General features: G+C 68.8%; 1 protein-coding gene across 2 annotated transcripts; it reads right to left on the bottom strand.

The window, feature by feature from the left end:
- Nucleotides 1-796: 796 nt before the first annotated feature.
- On the bottom strand, nt 797-22,663 carry ZCCHC14 (zinc finger CCHC-type containing 14; the record flags this gene model as incomplete). 2 transcript variants are annotated; one of them, XM_084257572.1, is made up of 13 exons in its annotated part: nt 797-852; nt 1,527-2,969; nt 3,044-3,184; nt 3,763-3,890; nt 4,071-4,162; nt 5,449-5,710; nt 6,406-6,460; nt 6,541-6,635; nt 6,820-6,929; nt 8,766-8,837; nt 9,981-10,054; nt 10,777-10,900; nt 22,097-22,663. In XM_084257572.1, 13 exons carry the CDS (start codon nt 22,661-22,663, stop codon nt 797-799), a joined length of 3,219 nt encoding a protein of 1,072 aa, XP_084113698.1. The 2 variants fall into 2 exon arrangements, with proteins under 2 accessions (XP_084113698.1, XP_084113697.1); XM_084257571.1 differs by lacking the exon at nt 797-852 and having other exon boundaries at nt 1,445-2,969.
- Between the last annotated feature and the right edge of the window lie 312 nt (nt 22,664-22,975).

The raw sequence follows: 22,975 nt of genomic DNA, 5'->3' as shown, positions 1-22,975 counted from the left end.
AGTCCAGTGAGGAGGCCTCACCCACGCTGCTGCGGACACGGCATCGGCTGAGCAGCCCGGGGGGCTCCTCTGGGTGGAGAACGCAGGGTGGTGCTGCGGGGGGCCTGGAGGAGGGCTTCTCGGTGCTCTGCCCACTAGGGCGTCTCGGGACTTGGACCCTTAGAAATCATCTGTTGCGAATGACTATTTCTATTTCTATTAATGTAGTATCATTTTATTTGCGGGAAAAAATTAAAGACCTGAAATGCTACAAGTGTCTCAGCGAGGGAAGGACACTCAGCCTCTGCCGCGCTGGCCCGAGCGGCCGCCAGCCCACGTTCTCCTGCGGCGCGGCCCTCGGGAGGCCGGAAGGCGGTGCCTGGCTGCCTCAGGAGCACAGCGAAGGTGACAGGCCCCAGCTGGGGTGTCGCGGCCCGCGGCGGCCCCACAGGCAGAGGGCTCCGCCCCTCAGTTCCCGACCGTCTCGTAGCTGCCCTGGAATTTCGCGTGAGCCTGGAAGGACTTGGCACGGCGACGTTCCCCGGGAGACGGCGGGTTCGGCGTGGCGACCACCGCGGCCGGGCGCCCTTGTGGAGATGCTCGCCCGCTAGGCCCATCCCGACATCAAGCTCCGACCTGGATTTTGGCAATAAACCGAGTTCGCTGCACTCCTACGCTAGGTCTTCCATCCAGTCTATAAAGTAAAGCACCTTTGGATTAAAAATATTAAGCTCAACAGCAACTAGACTCTCAGTTGTGTATTTAATTTTCCGTATGTCTCCATGGCTTATTTGTGTTCTGCTGCCAGGGAAAAATATCAATCTGTGGCGTCCAGACCGTCTGCGGGAGGGGCGTATTTCAGCCTGAAAGTACCTGCAAAGGGGGGAAAGATGACACCTGAGTCCCCGTGACGCACGCGGAGCGCACTGTCCAGGCTACGTCCCGAGTCACTGCCACCGTCGGACACGGGACCTGGGCCCCCAGTCCGCCTGCCCCGGCACCCCCTGCCTCCCCACCCACACCTCGGTCAGGGGCGTTGGCTGGGGCTCAGCCAGCACAAGGCCAGGGGCCGGGGGTGGGGGGTGGGGGGTGAGGCCCCCAGGGCCCACGCCCCCCAGCCCCGCCCCGGCCCTCAAATACCTAGAGGCTCTGGAAGGGGCCGCGGGCACCCCAGCCCCGCGCCGCCATCTCCACACCATGAGCGGGACAGGGGGCCTGCTGACAGCCGCAACGCTGCCGAGGTCACCCGCTGGCAGGGCTGGGGTGGGGAAGAGGCGGCGGGCGGCCACGGGCAGCGGGCACACACAGACACTGCGGCCCGCCCGGCCGGGCTCGGGAAGAACAGGAGGCCCGAGGCCGAGAGGCAGCCGAGAGCCGGACCTCCCCACGGCCTGGGCAGCGTGTGGGTCCCAGCCCGTCACCCATCTCGCTCGTGCTGTCCAAGAGCGTTCAGAGTGGTCAAGGTTGGCGTCACAGCGCAGCGCCGGCCGTCACGCCACGCAGCCGGCCCGCCTGTCTCCGGGGGCGCTGCCCGGCGGCCGCGTTACCTTGCCGGTTGAAGTCCATGGGCGGCTGCTTGCAGTCCTGCGCGCGGTGGCCGGTGGCCCCGCAGTTGTAGCACGACAGGTTGCCGCTCTTCTTGTGGCCGGAGCCGCCGCCCCCGCCCCCCAGCCCCTGGGCCTGGTACACGCCCGCCGCCCCCGCCATGAAGCTCTGCAGGGGGGGCACGGCGAAGGTGGACTGGCCGCTCAGCACGGGCTCGGGGGGCGCGGCGCCGCTGTAGGGCGAGTGCACCACGGGGAAGGCGCCCCCTCCGTACTGCTGTGCGCCCACGTAGCCGCCGCCGCACACGGGGCTGAAGGGCAGGAAGGGGAAGGGGAAGACCGAGGGTCCCGAGAAGGGGTGCTGGAAGTAGTTGGCGTAGCTGACGGTCAGGCCGCTCGAGCCGCAGCTCCCGCTGCAGCCGCAGGACGTGCACACCACGCAGCCGGGCGGAGGGGCGGGCGGGGCGGGCGCGGGTGGCGGCGGGTGGTGGTGGTGGTGGTGGTGGTTCTGGCCCGAGGCAGCGATGTTCCCAGGGGAGCCCCCACCGCCGCCCCCTCCGTAGAAGCCGCTGTCCGGGCCGGAGGAGAGGGCGGGGCTGGAGCTGGGGGCCGGGCAGCCGGGCCCCGGGGCCATGTTGGTGAAGGACGCGGAGGGGTGGGTGCCGGAGGAGGCAGTGCTGCTGCTGGCACAGAAGCTGCCCTGCAGGGGGCCCAGGGCCGGGAAGGCCGCTTTGGTGCTGGCGGTGTACAGGGCCGTCCGCGGGCTGATGACTGCAGGGGGCACGCTGATCTGCACGCTGCTGGCGCAAGACGTCTGCCCCGAGAGGGCGGCCTCCGTGGGCGCAGAGGAAGACACCAGGAGCTTGATGGGGGGCCGGGCCACATGGAAGACGGCGCCCGAGGAGCCCGCGGAGGCGCTACTGGTCTCCACCACCAGCGCCGGCGGCGGGGCCGGCTTCATCGCCCGCTCCAGCGTGGCCGCATGCACGGCTTTGGCCCGGGGGCCGAAGGAGACGGCGGGGGACATGGCGCTGCTCTCGGCCAGCCCAGAGAGGACCGGCACAGGCTGGTGGGGGGTGGGCGTGGGCAGCACGTCCATCACGGCATTGCCAAAGCTCTTCTCCACCTTAAGGCCGCCTCTTGGTCCGGAGACTTTGCCCCTGTCCTCCAGAGACAGCAGCGAGTGCACGGAGGACGACAGCAGCTTCACGTCAGCGCTGCCCCGCTCGGCCTTGTGCATGGCGGCCAGCATGCGCAGGGGCGCCGCGTGCGGGGCAGCCGGCAGCATCTGTGCGGGCAGCGCGTGGAGGCTAGACGGGGCAGAGCCTGCCTCGTTCTGCACAGGCAGGACCTGGGCCGTGGGGCGGGCGGAGCTCGACGGGAAGTGGCTCAGGAGCATGACGGGCTTCTCCTTGTCGGGGGGCCCCTCCAGGCGCAGCTCCACACCTAGGGCAGGAGCACAGCGTCAGCCCGCAGCGCGGGCGGGGCCGAGTGGCGCACGCGAGCCCGCAGCTCCTTACGTCGCTCGTTCTCCTCGGCGCTGTCGGAGCTCTCCTCCCGGGCCTGCACCCCCATTGGGCTGGGCGAGGAGCTGGAGCACTCAGAGGAGCTGCCCTCCCGGGCCGTCTGGTGAGGTGGCTGCTCCACTTCCACCCGCAGCGCTGAGGGGACACAGGCCGAGTCACCCAGGGCGGCCTTGCACAAGCTGCCACCCCACACTGGAACGCTGGCTGCGGGGCCAGCAGCAGGAGGCAGCGCCTCACCCCACACCCAGGGCGGGGGTCTCGGGAGAGCAGCACTGGGCACAGCGGGGGCCGCCCCCACCCCACAGGGCCGTCGGGCCCTCCGCTGCCACAAACCCCAAGACCCCAGCTGATGGGCCGAGAGCAGAGCTTTGGACAAACCACCACCGAAACGACTGCTGCGTTTCCTCCCCCGCCAGTGCTGCTCCCGCTACTGCCCCTGTGTGTGTGGGATCAGCACCGAGGCCGGCAGGACGGCGGGTGCCCACGGGCAGGGGCTGGGAAGGGACAGGCTGCTGAGCCCCCGCGCCCCGGGCTGGCTGCCCAGTGTCATGTCTTGGCCCAGATGGCTGCCGGCAGCCACCAGGCCCTGCTCTCCCCGCAGTGAGGCCCGGGCGAGAGCCGCCAGCAGCGTGGCCCGAGCGCTGCGCACGGCTGAGGACGGGACCGCGGGGAGCCGGCCCGAGAACCGCACGGCAACGCGGACGCGGACCCACCTGCGGCGGGGCTGCCCCGCACCGGCTGCACGGGCCCCACGTGGCTGGTGGGGGGCACGCGGGCCACTCCACTGCTGGGGACCGGGGGCGGCGCCGAGGGGTTCAGGCACCGCTTCTCAGACTTCTCCCTGCAACGGCACACATGGGACGGGCACGTGAGGCTGCCGCAGAGGTCGTGGGCCGGACGCCCGCCCTGCCCTGACCCAGCACCGTCTGACGGGAGGCGCAGCCAGGCAGGCGCAGTGGGCGGCGTGACCGGGACCCAGCGCCCCGCCTCGGGGGCAGAGCCACAGCCAGCTCGGACTTACTTCTCCAGCTCTAACTGAGTCTTGAGCTTTTTCTTTGCTCCCATGGTGAGAGATTCAAATTTATTCAGGTCTTCCTCAGTGAGGCTCAGGAACTTCCAAAGAGGAAAGAAACGACGTTACTGAGGACTTGGGGAGCTGAGGGGAAAGCACGTGGGGCGTCTCCCCGACAGCAAGGCACAAAGCCGGGTGCAGGAGGCACCTACCGCTGAATACGCCGGTGCCCACAGTTCAAGTCAAAGACACTCGCCCTGTGGGGGTCCAGGCTGCATCCCCACAGCCTGCTCCCCCCGGTCGCCCCCCCCCCCCAGGGAGACCAGACCCTGGGAGGGCAGGGCTGCGGGAAGCGACTGGTGAGGGTGCCGGCCCCCCCAAGTGCAACCCGTCTCTCCTGCAGACAGGACAGCCTTCTGCTAAGGGCTGCGTCCCCCCAGTCGCCCTTATTTTAGGGACAGAAGCGACTGTCGGTAGTCAGTGCCCCAGAAAGTGGTGCCACCCACCACCTGACTCCCTGATGGCGCCTCCTCGGTCCGCAGCCGCTGCCCACACAGTCAAGGGCTGTCTAGCTGGGTCGCAGCCCGCACACTGGACAGATGGAGACTAGTGACGCCTGCGGCCTGTGAGACTTACGAGTCCTCAACAGAATAGGAGCAACTCGGGTCTCCCTGGTGGCGCAAGGGGTTGAGCACAGCACTGTGAGGCTGTCCGCAGTCTCTGCACCACAAGCTTGACCCCCGGCCAGGGCGCTGCCCACATGGCATGGCAGACCTCTCCTGTCTCGCCCGCTGCTCCCCTCAGCAGTGGATTTCAGTGGAGCCTCCTGTTCTGCTCCCCACTCTGTCTCTGGTGAGTCCTCTCACCGCCTCCCCCACACCCCTGGCCTGTACCCCAGCTCTTGTACGCATAAATAAATAAATCTTTCAAAAAAAAATAAACGAGTAAGGGTAACTCACTAAACTGTGCTTTCTATTGCTGTGAGCGCCCCACCTTGGCAGGCCCACACCGTGACCAGTCAGCTGCTGGCCCAGGCCCCGCCCTGGCCGGCAGGGGGCGCTCCGGGTCACGCACAGGGTCACTTTACTAGGGATGCCCTGACTTAGGCAGCTTCGGTGTCTGTAACAATGAAATTCTGCCCTCCTCAAACTCTCTACTGTGAAACATAATCTCCATCCTCCTGCTTGAAAAGAGAACCGTCCACTCCCTCAGCCACGCAATGGTGAGTCCAGGCCCGCGGGCAGCCCTGCGCTGACCCCAGGCCCTGCTCCCACTGCCCTGGCTTCGCTTTGGCGGCGCAAGACCCTGGCGGGCACCCACAGAGGCACAGGCCAGGGCGCGAGCTCACGCCTGGCTCCTCCCGGTGCAGCAGCAACCTGGGCCTCACCTTCTCCATGGTGAGCTGCTTGAAGACTGGGTAGTACTTGTGCAGACGCAGCTTCCGCAGCCAGTCCAGGATCCCGTTCTGCTCCTGCGTCTGGGGGGTCTGCAGGCCGGACGGCAGCAGGATGGCGGGCGTGGCGTCCATCTGCGTGCGGTAGGCCCCTGCGTGGGAGCAGTGGGCCACGGCGGGGGCACTGGCCGCGTGCGGCAGGTGGTGCTGGGGGCCGCTCTGCGAGGACGGGATGCCGGCCACACCGCACACAGGCCTGCGGGCAGCACAGGGCCCTCAGTGGAACGCGGCTCGTGCACGACAGACCCCCCTCCCTGCTGCTGCCTCCCACCCACAGGCTGCAGGTGTGGCAAATGGGTGCTGCAGCTGGAGTCACTCCTGGACTTCAGGACAAGCTGTTGCTTCTGCCACGAGGTGATACTGACAATCACAAGTGAAAAAGGGCCCCAAAATCTTGAACGGCCAAGTAAGTGGCTTTGGAAGACTTTCTATTCTCTCCGGCCCCTCCCTGGCGCTGCAGACCCACCTCCACCGGCGGCCTGCTCACTGACGGCCAGCGAGGAGGTGGTGACTTGCTGGCCTGATGGGCACTGCCACATGCCCAACGACAGCGTTGACCAGGTGTCGGCCCCCCATCCCTCAGATGCCCCCTCGCCACTGGGCACCGCCGTCCAGCCTCATGCTGACGGAGGACCCCAGGGCAGTAGCCCTGACACTGCCCAGCACGTCCCCCTGGGAGCTGAGAGCCGCATGCACCAGAGCTCTGGGTCCCGGGTGGCCCTGAGCAGGCCTGGGGATCCACCCCCTCTGTGGGGACTCAGGGAATGCGCTGTCTTTGTCCAGCGCAGCTCTGGACAGTCCTGACCCCAGGCTGAGGCTTAGAACGACTGTGCCCTCTAGAGCAGGGCCTCGGACACGGCTGGAACGGTGCTGGCGCAGGCCTGGCCTCACCTTCCAGACACGCCCACCACGGTGCCCACTTTAGGGAGCGGGGGGTTGCCGGGACCTGCAATTGGAAAGGAAGATGGCAGCGCCCGCAGGCAGAGGAAGCACAGCCGTGCTCCCGCAACCACACTCTACACTCACTTGGACTCTGAAGCTGTTGGGCAGGAGACGACGGGCTGAGAAACCTCTTGACGTGGTCGTTCTTCAGCACGTGGGAAGGCAGGGCAGCCAGACACCTGGGGAGCAGAGAAGGCGACGCCGCTGAGACAGCGCAGCGCCGCTCGGGAGGGAAGGCTTAGTCTCAGGGAAGAGAAGCAACCACGGGGGAAGCAGACGGCGGTGGGGCCGCACGTCCTCCTGGCCAGCCCAGCGGGGCGGGCCCCGTCCCGCCCTGTCCCCCGGCTCTGGCGTGGGTGTTACCTCAGGTCGGGCTCCAGATCCCCATGGTTTCGCTCTACATAGAAGGCGTCTGGGCCGGCCAAGCAAGGAATGAACTTCTCCAGGTTCTCGTCGGGGTACAGCTGAGACAGCTGGGGAGCAGGCACAGTGGTCAGCTCACCGGGCCGGAGGGTACAGCTGCAGACCCTCGACAGGTCGCACGGCAACTGCTGGGACGCTGCCAACGCTGTGCCGCCAGCGACTTGGGGCCCTGCCTCTGCATCCCAACGGCCCCCACCATCGCATCGGAGGCAGCCTGGCCACCCACAGTCCCTAGGCCCGCAGAGGGCGCCTCCCCACAATGACCTGGGCGCCACAGGACCCGTCTGGAGAAGACGGACGGTGCCGCAGTGGTCCAGCGTGGGGGCCAGGCTGGCGACAGGAGGTAGCCAGTGGACATGGCCCAGCGCGGCCACCACGGGGCCCGACGCTTCCCCGAGGTGCCAGGGAGGGTGAAAGGCTCCTGCTCCGAAGACCTAGCCAGGCCCTTGTTTCTGGGGGGAAGGAGCGGGAGGGCAGTCACTTCCTGCCAGTGGGGGAGGGGCAGGAAGGCCTCCTGGCAGCAGGCCACGGGCGGCACCGGCCACTGGAGGAGGACAGAGCAAAAGCCTTCGGGTCCCAAAAAGCCCTGCCAGGCCCAGGAGCCTGCAACCACACGCAAGCACGGTGGCGACTGCCAGCAGGCGGGCAGATGAGGTGCGGGGCAGGCCCACCCGCACAGGCCCCATGCCCGACTCGGCCTGGAGCCAGACCGTGGCTGCCGCGTCCCCCAGGCCGCAGCAGTCCCTGGGGAAGCTGGCAGAGGGCAGCTGAGAACTGGCGTGCAGGAGGGCACCGGAAGGAGCCTCTGACACTCCAGGCCCTGGAGACTCAAGCAGGAACCCGAGGCCTGCAGTGCACGGGAGGTCCCCACAGCAGCAGCAGAGACCGCCCAGCTCAGTCCTGCCCACTCGGGCTCCAGGAACGCGGGGTCTGGTGACACAGGCAGCCCGTGTCCGAGCCCAAGCACATGTCCCCAACCTGAGGCCCAACCTTCTGTCAGATACGAGACACGCCAGGAAGAGCACGGGGGGCAGACACCACCGCGCCGTGACCGTCGGAGCACTCAGAGCCACCAGGCGCAGCCCGCGGGCGGGGTCGGGCACTAACCGTGGCGACGGGCTGCGGACGCAGGAGGAGGGCAGCATGCACGCACACACAGGGTGCCGCGGAGAGGTGGGGACGTCACCAGAAGACAGGTCCAGAGGAAGAGAGAGGAAAAGCCAGAACCGAGGCCGCGGCAGTGGAGGAGGTCGGCACGGGGCCCCGGCTCCGCAGCCACCGACAGCACAACCGGGCGAGGAGCCGGAGCACCCGGCGGCCAGCCCAGGCCCGCGTGCGCGAACGCCGGCCAGGAGAAGACAGCGGGCAGAGGAGATCACGGACACGAACACCCCCGGGCAGCAAACTGGACATCTGGGAAGGCCAGCGCTCCCAGAGCATGGTGAGCACGGCCCCAGCACCCCAGACACGACCGGGCCCAGCGGGGCCCTCCTGACGCGGCGGGAAGCCAGGCGCTCGGCACGGTGGGGGCGGGGGGCCGAGTGTCCCCAAAGCCTGAGGGGCCGGCGAGCTGGGACAAGCCCCGCCCCCGCTCAGCACCCCACTGGGGCCACGGCTGACACGCTGGGATGCACCAGCGCCAGCCCCGCCCAGGACGGAGGCGGCGGGACACGCGCGCACACATCCAGGGGCCTTCTGCCGAGGGGACAGCAAGGCCCGGCGCGGGGAGCGAGAGACAAGGCGGGGGCAAGTGCCCCGGCCCCGCACACAGGAGCAGGCCTGGCGCCAGGGGTGTCCGGCAGGAAGCCGGCCCTGGACCCCGAATGGGTGGGCCCCGTCAGGGGAAGGAGAGCCTGTGGGTGCACTAAGAGCCCTCGCCACCTTACCTTTGAAATAAATTCAGTCACTTCAGAGGAAGATTTGGTTACTGATGTTATTGAAGAATCAGACCACAAGACCTTAAACACAAACAAACCAACCAACCTTAAACACAGACACACACGCTTCATCCTCCAGAACCTGCGCAGGCGCCGCCGGCCGGCAGGAGCCCAAGTGCCCTGCACGGGATTCGCAGTCCCGGCCGTGGAGGCGCTCCCCAGGCTCGGGACGCTGACTGGGGCCTGAGCCAGCCTCGTGCCCGCACGCGAGCACCCCCAGCACGGCCAGGGTGAGTCCTGGCCACATCCCCGCAGGCCCTGCCCGCAGCTCAAGGACTCTGATGTTGGAGCCGCCCGCGGCCTGGGCTGTGCACTGTTCCAAAAGCGCGAGCTGCTCAGACAACCCGGCCTTTCCTCAAGCAGTGCCTGCGCCTCGCTGCCAAGCGCAGAGGCGTGGGCGCCCAAGCCCCCGGAGGTGGAGCCTACAGCCTCCCGCCCACGCTCACTCCGGCAGGCTCCTTCTTCCAGTGCGAAGCTGAGGGGGTCGGGGTCCTCCCTTCCCAGGCCACAAGCGACCAGTCCAAGGGCTGGGAGCAAAGCAAGGCCCAGGGTGGTCAGGTGGGCAGGGGGTGGGCCGCCCGCCCAGGATGGCCACTGCTGGGCACTTCTCAGACAGGCAGCCCCCAGCCGCCCAAGGCCGCGAGGACAGCAGGGTGCTCATGGGTCACAGCATCAAAAACCTCCCCAACCCATGTCGGTCTCCCCCACACTCAGGGACTCCCCAGAGAGACGAGGGAGGGGACCTTGGAGGTGGTGGACACTGACACCCTGCGGGGGGCTGGGGTGGCATGTGGATACGGGCAGGCGGCCTCTGAGGGCCAGAGCTTCCCTGCCCCTTGAGGCCTGACCGGTAGAGAGGAGGTGGGGCGTAGAGGCAGACCCTGCTGGGTGCGGAGCTGTGACTCGGGGCAGCTCCCCACACACATGTGCGGCTCCCGACCCTCCACTGCCCTGGGCGCCGGCGACAGGAGCAGGCTGCCTGGAGCCCTGCCCTCGCGTGTGGACGCTGCTCTGAGGCTGGGGGGAGTGCCCCCAGGCCAGAGCCCGTGCGGGGCCGGGATGAGGCTTGGTAAAGACCCAGCTTTTATTTAAAGAAAAGCACCTGTCGGGGTAAGACGCCCTCCCCGTGCCTCCGGAGAAAAATGAAGACGATGTGCGGCTCACCTCAAAGGAACACTCGATGTTTCTTTCGTTCTTCTTGTGGGCCAACCCCTTCAGGTCTATCTTCTCGACGGTCACTGAGAAAGGGAACAGCAAGCACTGTCACGGGGGTGAAGCGGACCCTCCGCACACGTGACCCGCCGGGCTTGCCGCCTCGAGTCCTCGGCTGCGCCGCCCCCCTTGCAGAGACCAGCAGCCACACGAGGCCCACGCGCCAGGACCCACGGCCCCGCAGGACGCAGCCGCCTCCACCCACACCGGCCACCGCGCGCGCGGCCGGGCAGCAGGCTGGACAGACCCATCTGCAGGGGAGCCTCTCACGCACCAGGCGCTCTCAGAAGCCTCCCTAATGCGGTGAGGCGGCATCAGGGTCAATACGCCCTTTGGGAGACACCCGTAACCGTTCAGTTTGCGGTATTTTAAGCTTAAAAATAGCACCTTCTAGGAAAAAAATACTCTGAAAAGTAAGAACGCGCTTCCTTCCTGGCCAAAGCAGAAAACACAACGCGCAGAGGTTGCTCAGCCCCGTCTGCTCTCAGTGAAGCAGCTCACTGCGCCTCTCGCTTCCTCAGACGGAAACAAACAGCTCTGACGTCTCCAAGCCGGCGGGCTCAACACCTGGCCACAAAGACATCCCCGTCCTCTTGGAAGCAGCAGAGCCCCGTCGTGAGTGCGGCTGCTCGTCCCTGGCCAGAGAGCAGGACGGGCCAGCCCCGCCCCTGCCACGAGAAAGGCCACACACAGGCGGCCGCTTCCAGTCAGTGCCCGGGGCCCATGCCCGGGAGCCCCGGCCGCTCACCTTTGCAGTGCTTCCCCGCCGACCTCTTGGGCAGCGCCTCCTCAGGGGGCCGCGCGGACGTGTGCAGGGCCTTCTCCAGGCTGTTGCTGACGCTGCTGACGGGGGTCTCGGTCCGTGGAGTGACCTGAGGACAGAAATATCATCAGCTGGTTTCCCCCCACTCAGTTCCCAGGGTGACGGTCAGGATGCGGCGGCAGGGCAGATGGACGCCAGAATGGGGAAGGCAGGGCAGGGGGAAGGGCCACGAGACCAGACGTGCGGGCAGTTGGGCAGCTGGAACGTGCCACCCCACGTCCAGAGGACACGGCGGCTGGTGCTTTGCTCCCCTGGTCGGCGTGCAGTATGTGTCGAGGTTCTCGGGACACAGAGCAGCTGTGACCATGCCTGGCCCCAGGTGGGCAGGCGCTGCTCTGTGCACACTTGGGGGCCGGGGCTGGCGCCGGGGCCGAGCAAGGCCGAGCAGAGAGGCGGGGGCACACCACGCAGGGAGCCCCGAGCTTACAGAACAGAGGACACCCCCACCCCGAAGGCCGCTGGAAAGTCAACCCTTCAGATGAACTACCAAGACTGCACCCAGCAGCCAGTCCTGACACTGCACTGGGCCCTGTCACCAGGGGGGCCATCCGGCTGGGAGGCCCCCAGAACCACTCTCAGGAGAGGCGCTGAGGCCATGGTGGATTCTGCCCCACTGGTCTGACCCCTAGTGGGCTTTGGACCCCGGCAGTGAGCCCTGGGAGTGGCCCAGGGTCCTGGTCCCAAGACGGGTAGGGAGCCAAGGGTGTGGTCCCGGGCCTGCTGGGCCGCGCCAGCCCCCTCGCCCGCATGCCAGGCACGGGCCCGCGGCTAAGCCTCCGTGGGGCCCCGGGCCTTGTCCAACCCCAAGCCCCACACACCCACCAGGACCTGGGGGGTGGGTGTGTGCACGTTGTGAGAAGCCCCCGGGGCGGGTCAGTTCCCAGCCAGGACCAAGAGGCCCGCGCGTGCCAGGTCACCGCTCCACCAAGCAACAGGAAAAGCCACAGGCCCAGCAGCTGCAGCCACAGACAGGAGGGGCCCGTGGCCACCCTTGCAGACCTCGAGGCACAGGACGGATGCAGGAGAGGCATCCTGAGTGTGACCACTGGCGGGGAGCCCGCAGCTGCTGTTCTCGTGGTCTCTCAGCACCTTTCCTCCCCACGCGCCAAACGCTCTGCATGATTTATTTTATTTATTTATGCATACAAGATCTGGGGTGCAGGCCAGAGATGGGGGGTGAGGGCTCCCCAGAGACAGAGTGGGGAGCAGAACAGGCAGAATGACTGAAACCCACTGCTGAGGGGAGCGGCGGGGAGACAGGAGGGGTCTGCTGCGCCCTGTGGGTCAGCTCCCTGGCTGGGACTAACCCTGCGCCCCAGGAAGGCCCCAAAAGCTCACTTTTGGCCAAGCAGGCCTGGGTGCTCACCCTGCTCCTTTGTTTACACTGACCACCATCTTCGCCTGCCTTTCCCAGAAATGCTGTTTTGGGTTATTTTTGGCTGCTTCCCTCACCCACGTGACCCGCAGTCCAACCCAGATGCTCTGACTCACGCTCCCAGGCAGCGTCCGCCGTCAGCTGGACGGACACCACAGGAAGACCTGATCACTTCCACATGTCGCCTTCCTCTGTGGCCAGGGGCAGCCGCCCCGACTCTGCCCCTCGTGAGGCGCCAGCCCCTGGCTTTGCTCCTCAGTGGACGCGCACGTGCGCCGTACCTGCCGGCCGGTCTGCATGGGCAGCGGCTCCCAACCTGCTGCGCCTCCGCCGCCCCCACGGCCGCCCCTCGCCCTGCTCCAGCCGCGGCTCTGTGGCGCTGGGTCTCGTACTGCCCAGGCCTTGAACCGGCCGCCACCCCGGCGCCCACAGGGCCCCCCATGCCACGCCTCCAGGCCCCGCGAGCAGCGCAGGTCGGCGCCCACAGCCGGCGCCCCAGTGTCCCACACGTCAGGGACGCAAGGAGCAAGCAACAGCGGTGGCAGCGCGGTGGGCCCTGGTCCTGGACGGCAGCTCCGCCTGGTCGGGCGTCCATCTCCCCCGCCCCCAGCTTCAGCAGGGCCGGGCCCGGCCATCCACGTGGGGTGTGACTGGGAGGGTCTGGGGAGGGGCCCCAAGTGGGGCTCCCAGGGGCTCTGCAGCACCTGGTCACAACCACACCCATCCCAGCCCGGGGTGGGGGGTGCGTCCCGGGAGCCGGGCCTGGGCAGAACCCAGAGCAACCAGCTGCCGGCCCGGGGCCAGGAGCCCAGAAGAGGCAGCCGCGGCCTGGGGCACCGGGGCCAGGGGGCCCCTCCACCCAGCACCCCTCAGATAATAATGTTTTTCAAAAAGGTGTTTCTTAGTCCAGGATGTCTGGTGAGAGAGACCTGCCGTCACAGGTGCGCCTTTAGGTGGCGTGCTTGAGAATGTTTTAATGCTCCGGGGCCAGGGTCTTTTTGAGGAAAATTTCTGATTTTAAAGGTCTGTTTCCTGAAAAGCCCTCAAAGCCACAGGGGGCTGCTGCGCTGGCTGGCTGGACACTGAGCCTGGGGGCGGGGCTGGTCCAGACCCTCACCCCACAACGGGGGGTGGGGGGGTGTTGGGGGGCTTGCAGCCAGGCTGAGCCAGGCCCGCCAGCCCCCTGGGGAAGGCCACTGCCCCCAGGAGCAGGTGCTAAATGCACAAAATGCCCACATGAAGCCACAGATGAAGCCAAGGCCCGCCGTGCACACTCACCAGAGGTGCCGCCAGCACGCTGAGCACAGCCCCGGGTGGCTCCACAGCCGCCCGCTCGGGGCTCCGTCCCCCAGACTCCAGGACCCGCCTCTGCTTCAAGATGGGCTTGCCCGGGATGGGTGGTCAGCTGCCCAGACCCAGCGCGCACCTGAGACGGCCCATTACGGGAACCAGAGCCCTTCCAGGTCGGCGCTCTGGCCTACCAAGAATCACTGCAGGACGCGCGACGGCGTGGGGCACCGCTCAGGAGCCCAGTGGGGGGGTCTGTGCCGGGGCGGACACTGCACCCCAGACAGCGTCCCCTGCGCAGTCGCCGCCTCGGGGAGACGGGAGAACTGGGGTGTCCCAACTCTCCTCCAAGAACCGCGACTTCTCTGATTTCTTTAAAAGTTCAACCTGGGCCTCCCTGGTGGCGCAGCAGGTTGAGCGCAGCACTGTGGAGCTGTCCGCAGCTTCTGCAGCACAGGTTCGATTCCCGGCTGGCCAGGGAGCTACCCACATGGCGCGGCAGACCTCTCCTGACTCCCCGCTGCTCCCCTCAGCAGCGTCTTTGGTCCGTCTGCCTGTTCTGCTCCCCGCTCTGTCTCTGGTGAATCCTCTCACCCTCCCACGCCTCTGACCTGTACCCCAGCTCTTGGATAAATAAATAAATCTTTAAAAAAAAAAAACTGAAACCGTCAAGTAGTCTGGAGCATGGACCTGGCCTCAGGTGGGCACCACGAGGGCAAAGAGCAGCATGGCTGGGGCGGACGCCCACACATGGGGGCCTTCAGGGGCAGCAGTGCCCGCCCCACCCCAGCCACCCAGCCCTCGAGGGGCACCCGCAAGAGACTGCCCACCTGCCCGCCTGGGGCAAGAGCTGCAGGAAGAAGGCGCGGCTGGCCCGGCTGCCCTGCAGACCGACCTGGGAGGGGACCCGGGCTGCCCGTGGGCCCACTGCGTGCGAGGGGAGACCACACCAGATACTCTCAGGTCAACAGGAAAACACATAAAATCAACAAGAAACGTCACTGGTAAGCATTTTGCTAAACTGGTAACCGCACGTCTCTCAAAGCCAGAACGAGACGCTGAGACAGTGCAACAGCGCGAGCTCCGTGCTGGCTGGGCCGTGAGAGCCGGCGCCACCCCAGCCGCCCCGCATGGCCTTCCTGGTGACGGCCCTCGCCCTCCTGCTCTCGCTGGAGAGGAGGCGATCCCTGCCCAGAACCTCAGAAAGAACCTGGCCAGGTGAACCCCAGCGCATTCCACCAAGGGGCGCCGTCCCCTGGGGGGCCACATCAGAAACTCCAATTCTAGGCCCCCCCAGAACCAGGCAGGGGTACACAGCACGGCTCCAGGCGGGGGGCCGGCCAGCTCCCACCAAGGGCAGACCCTAGCAGGGGCTCCTGGGGCTCCAACCAGGACAGGCCGAAGCACAGGAGGGCTCGGGAGCGCCCAGAACAGAGCCCGCGGCGGGGACATGCGGGCAGGGGCGGGGGGCACGGGGGGGGGGGTCAGGTGGGCTGCGGGGCCACCGGGGCAGAGGGTGCACTTGGGCTTGGCACCTGAGGTGACAGGGGTGACTGTCTCAAGACGCAGGCAGGAGGGGGCGCAGGCACAGGCCACGGGCAGTAGCAGGGGGCCCACCGGGGCGGTCGCCTTGTCCAAGGCACACGCCTTGGACATACACGGCTCACGGGCGGAGGGCGCTGCTGCCAGAGGGCAGGAGGCTGCCGGGGAGAAATGGGCCAAGGGGTCAGAGGGTGAGCCCAGCAGAGACCCCAAAGGGCAAGTGACCATCACGCGCTGGGGGAGCCCGAGGCCCCCGCTGGGTCTTCTGAAACCAACAGGATGGAGGCCCCAGGCCAAGCACCCCACACGCGTGTCTGGGAAGTCAGTTTTCTCTGAGAGACCAACCCAGTCAACAGGCGCCGACAATCGCAGGACCCGGCATCAGGCCAAGCCCCTCCGTAGCCGTGTGGAGTGGGGCCTGAGCCCACCCAGGAGACACCGGCGGGCCAAGGGGAAGGGCCAGCTGCCCAGGCGCTGCTCAGGGCCCGGCCACACTGCTCGGGGGCAGCCCCTGTGGACCCCAACGCGGCGACAAGGAACCCGCTGTGGACGGGAAACCCCCCTCGGCCACATTCCTGGGGGACCCGCCCCTGCCAGCCGCAGCCGGGGTGGACAGGGCGGACCTGCCTTCCGCAGCTCCACGCCACATCCCAGCCCGGCCTCGTCCCCAGAGGGGCCAGGACGTGCCGGGCCCTGAAGTGTGACTGGCCAGAAGATGCAGCCCAGGATTGTGGGAGGCGACAGTGGCTGGAAAGGCAGAGGGGCCCCGAAAGGAAAGCCCCGGGAGCCGGCCACGTGGACCCGCACAGTCTCGACTGGGCCCTGCAGGGGCCCGACCCACCCCCGGCACGCAGGCGCCCACGCCCCCGCCCAGCTGAGGGCGACACCCAGGCGACACCCACGTGACCACACACACCAGAAGCAGCCACAGAGAAAATGGGGTGCAAGGGGACCTGCAGGCTGGAAGCGCCCAGAGGAGCGGGAACGAAGAGCCAAGTGGAGCTGCCCAGCAGACGAGGACCGGCGCAGCGCGGGGGGCCCAGCACTGCCCACGAGGCCTGGCGGGGCGGCCGCGCGCACACCGGCCGGGCGCAGGGGTGTGCAGACAGGGAGACGGGCTGCGGCCGGCGGCGCCAGGGGCCACAGGGGCGGCTCTGGGGGCCAGGGAGCCGGACGCTCTCGGACGTTCCAACAACGAAGTTGGCAGCGGAGGTTCTCAGGGGAAACCGTGCCACGTCTGGGGGCTCAGAGGAGCGTCAGCAGGGACGGCCAGTGGGCAGCCTGGGTCCGGGGGGAGGGAGGGCAGGTTCGGGGTAAACGAGGAGCTCACAAAGCTCGGAGGCCGGGGTGGGGGAGCCAGGCGGAGGAGGGGTCCGCGCAGGGGGAGGCTCGGTCCATGCGGACAGGAGCCCCACCAGGACTGGGACGCCGAGCTGAGGGCCGCGGGAGGGGCCGCCCCAGCACCTCGCCCCACCGGAGCCGCTATGGAGAGACAGGGCCTGGCGGGAGGGTGGGAGCGCTGCCCGCAGGCCAAACACCGCGTGGGGGGGGAGGGCGCAGTGCTGGGGCCACAGGCAAGGTAGGGACAGTGGCCTGACCCTCCCCAGGGGCGAGGGAGCGGAGAACACCTGGCGCCCCAACCCTACGCCAAGGAGCTGCCCGGATCACTGATGGGGAGAGGCCGACTGGAAAGCCCAAAGGAAAAACGGGGCGAGGGTAAAGATGAGGGGTGGGGGTAAAGGTGGGGGGCGGGGGTAAAGGTGGGGGGCAGGGGTAATGGTGACAACTGACTGGGAATCTGGGGGCAGCCCCAGGGCCGCGGCGATGCGGTGCTTGTGCTTGTCAGAGCTAAAATGGTTTAAAAAACCACCCAATGAGACCCTAGAACCGGGAGCGTTTCCCAGGAGGGCACTTTCCGCTGCCGAGGCACACACGGCCCCCACAGGGGAGCCCTGGGGGGGGCTCTGCTCTTGGGGTCCACACAGCCCGGGCTCTGACACACCCTCGCGCTCTCCCTCTTTAAATGATGAAACATAAACCCTCAAACACGCCCCAGCCCACGTACACACACACACGTACACGCGGCCCCCCCGCAGGCCGGCCCCGAGCGCCCGACTGGCCTTTAGAACAGAAACTGGCCTGAAGCCTCGGAGCACCTGGGCTGGGGCCTGGGCGGGGGGAGCTGCCCAGAGGGCATTATGCAGCCTCGGGCCGGGGGCACCCACAGCCCCCACCCCCAGGACTCCCCAAGGACGGGGCAGCCGCCCTCAGCCAGGGCCGCTCTGTCCCGCGCGCGGACCTCAAAACGTCCAAGAGCCGGAGGGAGCGTGTTCCTTCCGCGTTCATCCATGCTCTCCCGCCTTCAGACAGCACCTTCTGCAGGCCTGGACTCCGACGTCGCTAGCAGCTCCCGCACGTGCGAGTTTTAATTAGATTCACCGTGAATCAACGCGGAACCCGAGGACTTACTACGTTCTTTCTAGCAACTCTATTAAGCCTTTTGCGTGGAAGTCCCAAGTAGTCAGGAAAGGATTCCACAGCACTCCCTTCCCACGACCCGACGTCCCCGTCCCCACCGTCCGAGAAACAAGAACTTCGCTCTAGCTGGGGGTACGGAAGGTCACGCAGACGCTGCACCACCACGGCCAGAAAACACACAGAGCCGCGGTGCTGCCACAGCCCGCGGCGCCCCCAGCTCGGTGCGCGCGTCCACAGGTGGTGCAGTCACCTGGGGGAGGGCGGCCAGCGCGAGCTGTGACGCACCAACTTTTGAAAATAAGAATCCAGATGCTGCGATCGCCGGGGATCGCAGCCACATCCGCCAGGGGAGAAACTGCCACGAGGGGGGGGCATTAAAGGAGAGCAGAGCCAGCCAGGGCTCCCGGAGACCGCGGGACAGCGAGGACGGAGGCGGCTGTCCGGCCCGAGCCTGCCCTCAGAGCCTGCCCTCCCCCGCGCCGGCAGCAGCCTCAGGACGCAACCCCGAAGGTGGGGCTGGCGGGGCAGGAACGAGGAGGACGGAGGACAGGCTCTCCAGCCAGGACCCGGGAACAGGAGCTGGAGCAGGCGCGCAGCATGTGCAGGCCGAGGAGCAGCCCAAGAAGGCCACCGCCCAGGCGGGGACCAAGGGCCGGTGGACACGAGGAGCCAGGCGCCCTGGGCGACAGCAGACAGCTGGGCAGGTCCACGCCGCACAGCGGAGGCACCAGGACACGGGCCGCCCGGGCCATGCCTGCCAGCCATGCGTGCCACGGCAGAGGCTGCGGGGCAGAGGGAACAGGGTGTGCAACACGGCCGGGGACGCGGCGAATCACTGATGGGCCCGGGCCAGCCGGCCCTCTGTCTGCATCATGCCACAGGCGACGCCAGGGCAGCAGGGGAGGGCGGGTGTGGGTCCTGCGCAGAGGTACACCCGGGGAGACGCACGTGGGCCACACACCACGGGGCCGGCAGCCCCCACCGCAACCAAGAGGCCACACCCGACAGTGGCGAAGGCGGTGCCCCCTGCGGTCTCCAGGGCACAGGCCCACCTGCCGCAGGGTGCCAGGCACACCCCATGTCAGTGCAGCAACGCCTCCCCAGGCACAAGCCCGCCCGCCATGGGTGACAGGTGGACAGCTACCCCACGGGGAGACCGGGCACCCTCCCGCGGGGTGGGGCAGGATGGGCAGTGCCCTGCGCTGGCCGCGCCAGGGCCCACAATGGCAGCGCAGGGCCCGCCTAAGCACGGTCTCCCAGAGGCTGGGCCAGGGCAGAGGGGAGCTGGAAGGGCGGCTGGGAAGGCAAGGAACTCGCCTCCCGCTGACCGTGAGAAGCAAGGAGAACCAGAGAGTAATGGGCCCGTGGGGGCAAGAACTGGGGCGAGCAGAAAGACAGGAAGAGCAGACTCCGGACGTTCCCGGGGAGACAGCTGGGCCCACACCGAGACAGTCGGCAGTGCCCCCGTGGGAGGACACCCCCGGCTGCGCGGCAGAAGAGGCCAGCACAGCGCTGGGCCCGGGACAGGCACCCCAGGCCCCTTCCTGCTGCTCTATCAGGGACTGGCGTCCCTGGAGCACAAGAGCGACCCCGTGCCACGGTGGCCACCGGGCCACCCGACCACTGCCCGCCGGGCCACCCGACCACGGTCCACGTGTGGTGCTTTCGGTCCCAAGAACTCATCTCATGGCGCCCCGAGACGCCTGCTCTGTCCACTCCTCACCCCAAATGACTGCAGGTCCGGTACCCAGAACAGAGCCCGTGCCAAGGAGTGGGTCTGTGTCACCACGCCCAGCGGCAGGTCCACTCCTGATGGGGGCTTCTGAGCGAGCGCGTGGGCACAAACTGCCACCCACCCCACCTTGTCAGTTTGAGGCAAGAGCCCCAAAGGGGGACCCTCGGGAATGTGTATAAAGAGCCGCAGGGCAGCTCTCCCCGGGAGAGGACAGCGCCCGGCCAGGTGGCCGGAACCATCCGCAGCACCGCCCGGCTCCTGGCACGGCCAGACCTCCGTCCCCATGATGCGGCCGCCACCGCCGAGAGGCTTCGCCCGGCAGGGGGGCGTCTCCCAGCCAGGCGCCCCCAGCAGCCTGCACGTGGTGAAGGAGCAGAGGCGCGCCGCAAGGGTCCCCGCCAGCCCTCAGGCCCACCACGGGCTCCACAGGCAGGGCCTCGCCTGCCACCCACCGGCATCAAGCCGCCCACGACGCGCCAGCTTACAGGGCGAGAGGTGCTGGGGGGTCTACTCGGGGTCGGGAGTCCCACCGGCCCCTGCTTGCCCTGGGCACACACAAAGAGCCATGGCAGAGCCTCCCCCCACCCTGGAGCCCCACTCAGCACAGCGCCGGAGAGAGCCCCCCGGAGGCACCTCTTCTCACCCCCGCCAGCGCCTGAGGCAGGCGACGGGCACGGGCGCCCGCCAGAGCAGCGATGCCGGCAGCCGCGGAGCTCCATCGGCAGCTCTGCACCCTGGGCCAAGCCAATCCCGCCGGGCCAGCGACCCACGGGGGCGGCTGGTGCCACCCCGCCCCCCCCCCCAGCCGGGGGCCGCCAGCACGCAGGGCCGTGTGCTCAGAGTCAGACCTGGGGACCCGACGGGCGCTCGCCAGCCCTGAGGGGAAGAGGCCCGGACACCAGCAGCCGCGGCAGCCGGGCGTCCGCTGGCACACGGAGGCTCCCGGGACGGAAGACCCGCCGGCCCCGAGGAGGACGGCACCCGCCGCGGCACAGAAACCACGCGCGAGATCTCTCCCGGCGGGGCCGCGTCGCGGGCAGCCCGTGGCCGTGAGCGGGACGACGCGGGACAGGGCTTCCTGCGCCTCCGAAAACCTCTCGAAATTTGGCAGCCGCGGCGGTTGCAGAAGTCAGGGGGTCTGTGAACCGACTCGACGCCGCGCGGTGCGGCACCGAGGGGCGAGCTTTAGGATTGAGGATGAAATCTCAATAAAGCCGTTCCTAACAGCTGAGCCCGCCGACGGCGCGCGGCCCCCCGCGCCGGGCTCTTCCATCTGCGAAGAGAGGCCTGCGAAGGCAGCAGCTGAAGCCCGGGCCCCGCCCGCCCCCGCCGGTCCCCGGCAGCCTCTCCCGCTCCGCCTCGAACCTCAGAGCAGCAACGACTTGGAAGCGCCTCAGCGAAGGGCAGCCGTGAAGAGGGCGCGCGGGGAAACACGGCTAAGGGAAGTCGGCGGCCGTGGGGGCCAGCCCCTGAGGTGGAGGGAGGCTCCTGAGGCACCAGTCCCAGGCCCCGGAGCCCGCAGGAAGGGAGTCCTGCCAGCCCAGCCCGTGGGGGCGCCCCCCTCACCTCACCTCAGCACAGTGCCCGCTGCACACTCCCAGGGGTCGCCCCCCGGCTCCCCCCCACCCCGTCTGCTCTCACGAGGGGACCCGATGCGGGCTGCACGGTGCAGGGGACGGGGAGGCCGCAGAGGTCGGTGCCCACGCCTCCCAGCAGGACACGCGCGCCACACTGACCCGCGGGACGGCCAAGGGGCACCCGCAGGCACCCAGGCTCAGAGCCCACACGGCGAGGCTGGACCTGCGCCCCCGTCCACACAGGCCCGGCGTTCTGCTCGGGACACACCCCGGGACAGCAAGAGCCCCGTGGCTCCGGAGAACGGCACCCCAAAACACCTGAACAAACCCACCCCTGCGGCAGCACCACAACCACTTCTGACAGGAAGACATCAGGGGAAAACCGCAGCCGGGAGAGGCGGCTAGAGCCACTGCCACCGCAAGCCGCCACCAGGCTTCCCCTCAGGGCTGGGGAGCCTCGCCCCCAGGAAGCCCGCTGCGGCCCCCGCCCGTGGGCCCAAGAGCCCCGCTCGCTACCCGCCGGCCAGCGAGGCCTGTGCTCCGGGAGCGCCGTCCTGGTGCCAGGCTCCCCCGGGGCCGGTAAAAACAAGCCGGGGCCCCAAACCCTCGGTGTTTACGTAGCCACGGAGCGCTCAGAAGCCCATCTCCCGCGCTGCCCGCCGCCCTTCCTGCCTAACCCGAAGACTGACATGTGGAAGCGGCCGGGCTCAGGACCTGCTCCCGCAGACGCACCGGCCCGGCCCTGCCGACAGTCACCTGCAGACGCGCACCCCACCGCACGCGGCGCCCGCCCCCAGCTCCCCGCGGGACGGGGCCAGAGGGGCCGCAGCGGGGTCTCCTAAGCTCCCAGGGCCCCCCCATCGCCCCTGGCCGGGAGCTTCCTCTCTGCCAACACGCTCCAGATACTTGCAACGCCCCAGCCACACAGCGCGCGGCTGCTCTGTCCCCGGAGAGCCCCACTGGGGACAAAGGCCTGATGGCCTTTCCAGCGGGGATGTCCAGGCAGCGTGCGGCCGCGAACTCTGACCCGGGTTCCTCCTCCGGAAACGCAAGGCCTCCCCGGGGCCCTGGTACCCGCTAGGTCCAGGCCGCGCCGCTGCCCCGGGCCGGGCGGGCGGCCGCGGGGGGAGCCTGGGCCGGGACGGGGGTCTCGGCGTGGGGTGCGGCCGCGGGCCGGCCGGGGGACAGCCTGGGGCGCGGGCTGGGACTGGGGGAAGGGAGGCGGCCGGGGCGACAGCGGGGCGCACGCACCTTGTGGCAGGCCGGGCAGGTGGGCAGCGCGCCGGGCCCGGGCGCGCCCTTGCCGCCGTGGCCCCCGCCGCCGCTCAGGCTGCTCTGGATCTGCGTGAGCTCCTGGCGCAGCACCTGCTTCTGGTGGAAGCTGAAGGCCGGGTGGTTGGAGGCCATGGTGAAGAGCAGCAGGAACTCATCGCCCGTGCGGCCCTCGTTGAGCTGCAGCCCGTAGTTGTGGATGATGGAGTCGATGTGCGTGAGCGTGCGGTACAGCACGCCCGCCGCCTCGCGCTGCTCCGAGCCCAGCAGCGCCAGCGACACGAGCAGCTTGCTGCGCACCACCTCGTCCGTCAGGTTGGTGAGGCTGCCCAGGTCGGCGGGGTTGTTGGCCTTGATCTCCGAGTCGCGCAGCGAGTGGTAGTCCTTGCGCGCCAGGTCCTCGAGGCACGAGCCGAGGAAGCGCAGCTCGAGCGGGATGCACAGGTCCAGCAGGCCGCACAGGAACTCCACGCGCTGCGGCGAGGGCAGCTCGGAGAACCAGCGGTACACGCCGTCCCGCTGCAGCGCGCCGCGCTTCTCCACCATGCTGCCGCCCGCGCCGCGCCGGCCGCGGGGCCCGGGGGCCGGCCGGGGCCGGGGGCGCGGGCGGGCGCGCGCGCGCGCGCGGGCGGGGGGCGCGCCGGGCGCGGGCGCGGGCGCGCGCGGGGCGGGCGCGGGCGCGCGGGCCGGGCCGGGGGCGCGCGGCGCGGGCGGGACCCCCGCCAGGGGCCGGCGGGCGCGCGCGCGCGGGGCGCCGGGGGGGCCCGGGGCGGCCGGGGCGGCCGGGGGCGGCGAGCGGCCGCGGGCCCCCCGCTCACGGGCCGGCTCCTGGCCCGCGCCCGTCCCCGGCGGCGGCCG

This window comes from Talpa europaea (genome assembly GCF_964194135.1).
Source record: "Talpa europaea genome assembly, chromosome: 16".
Taxonomy (NCBI): domain Eukaryota; kingdom Metazoa; phylum Chordata; class Mammalia; order Eulipotyphla; family Talpidae; genus Talpa; species Talpa europaea.
Note: the sequence above shows the minus strand (reverse complement) of the source record. Positions and strands in the feature narration are given on the sequence as shown.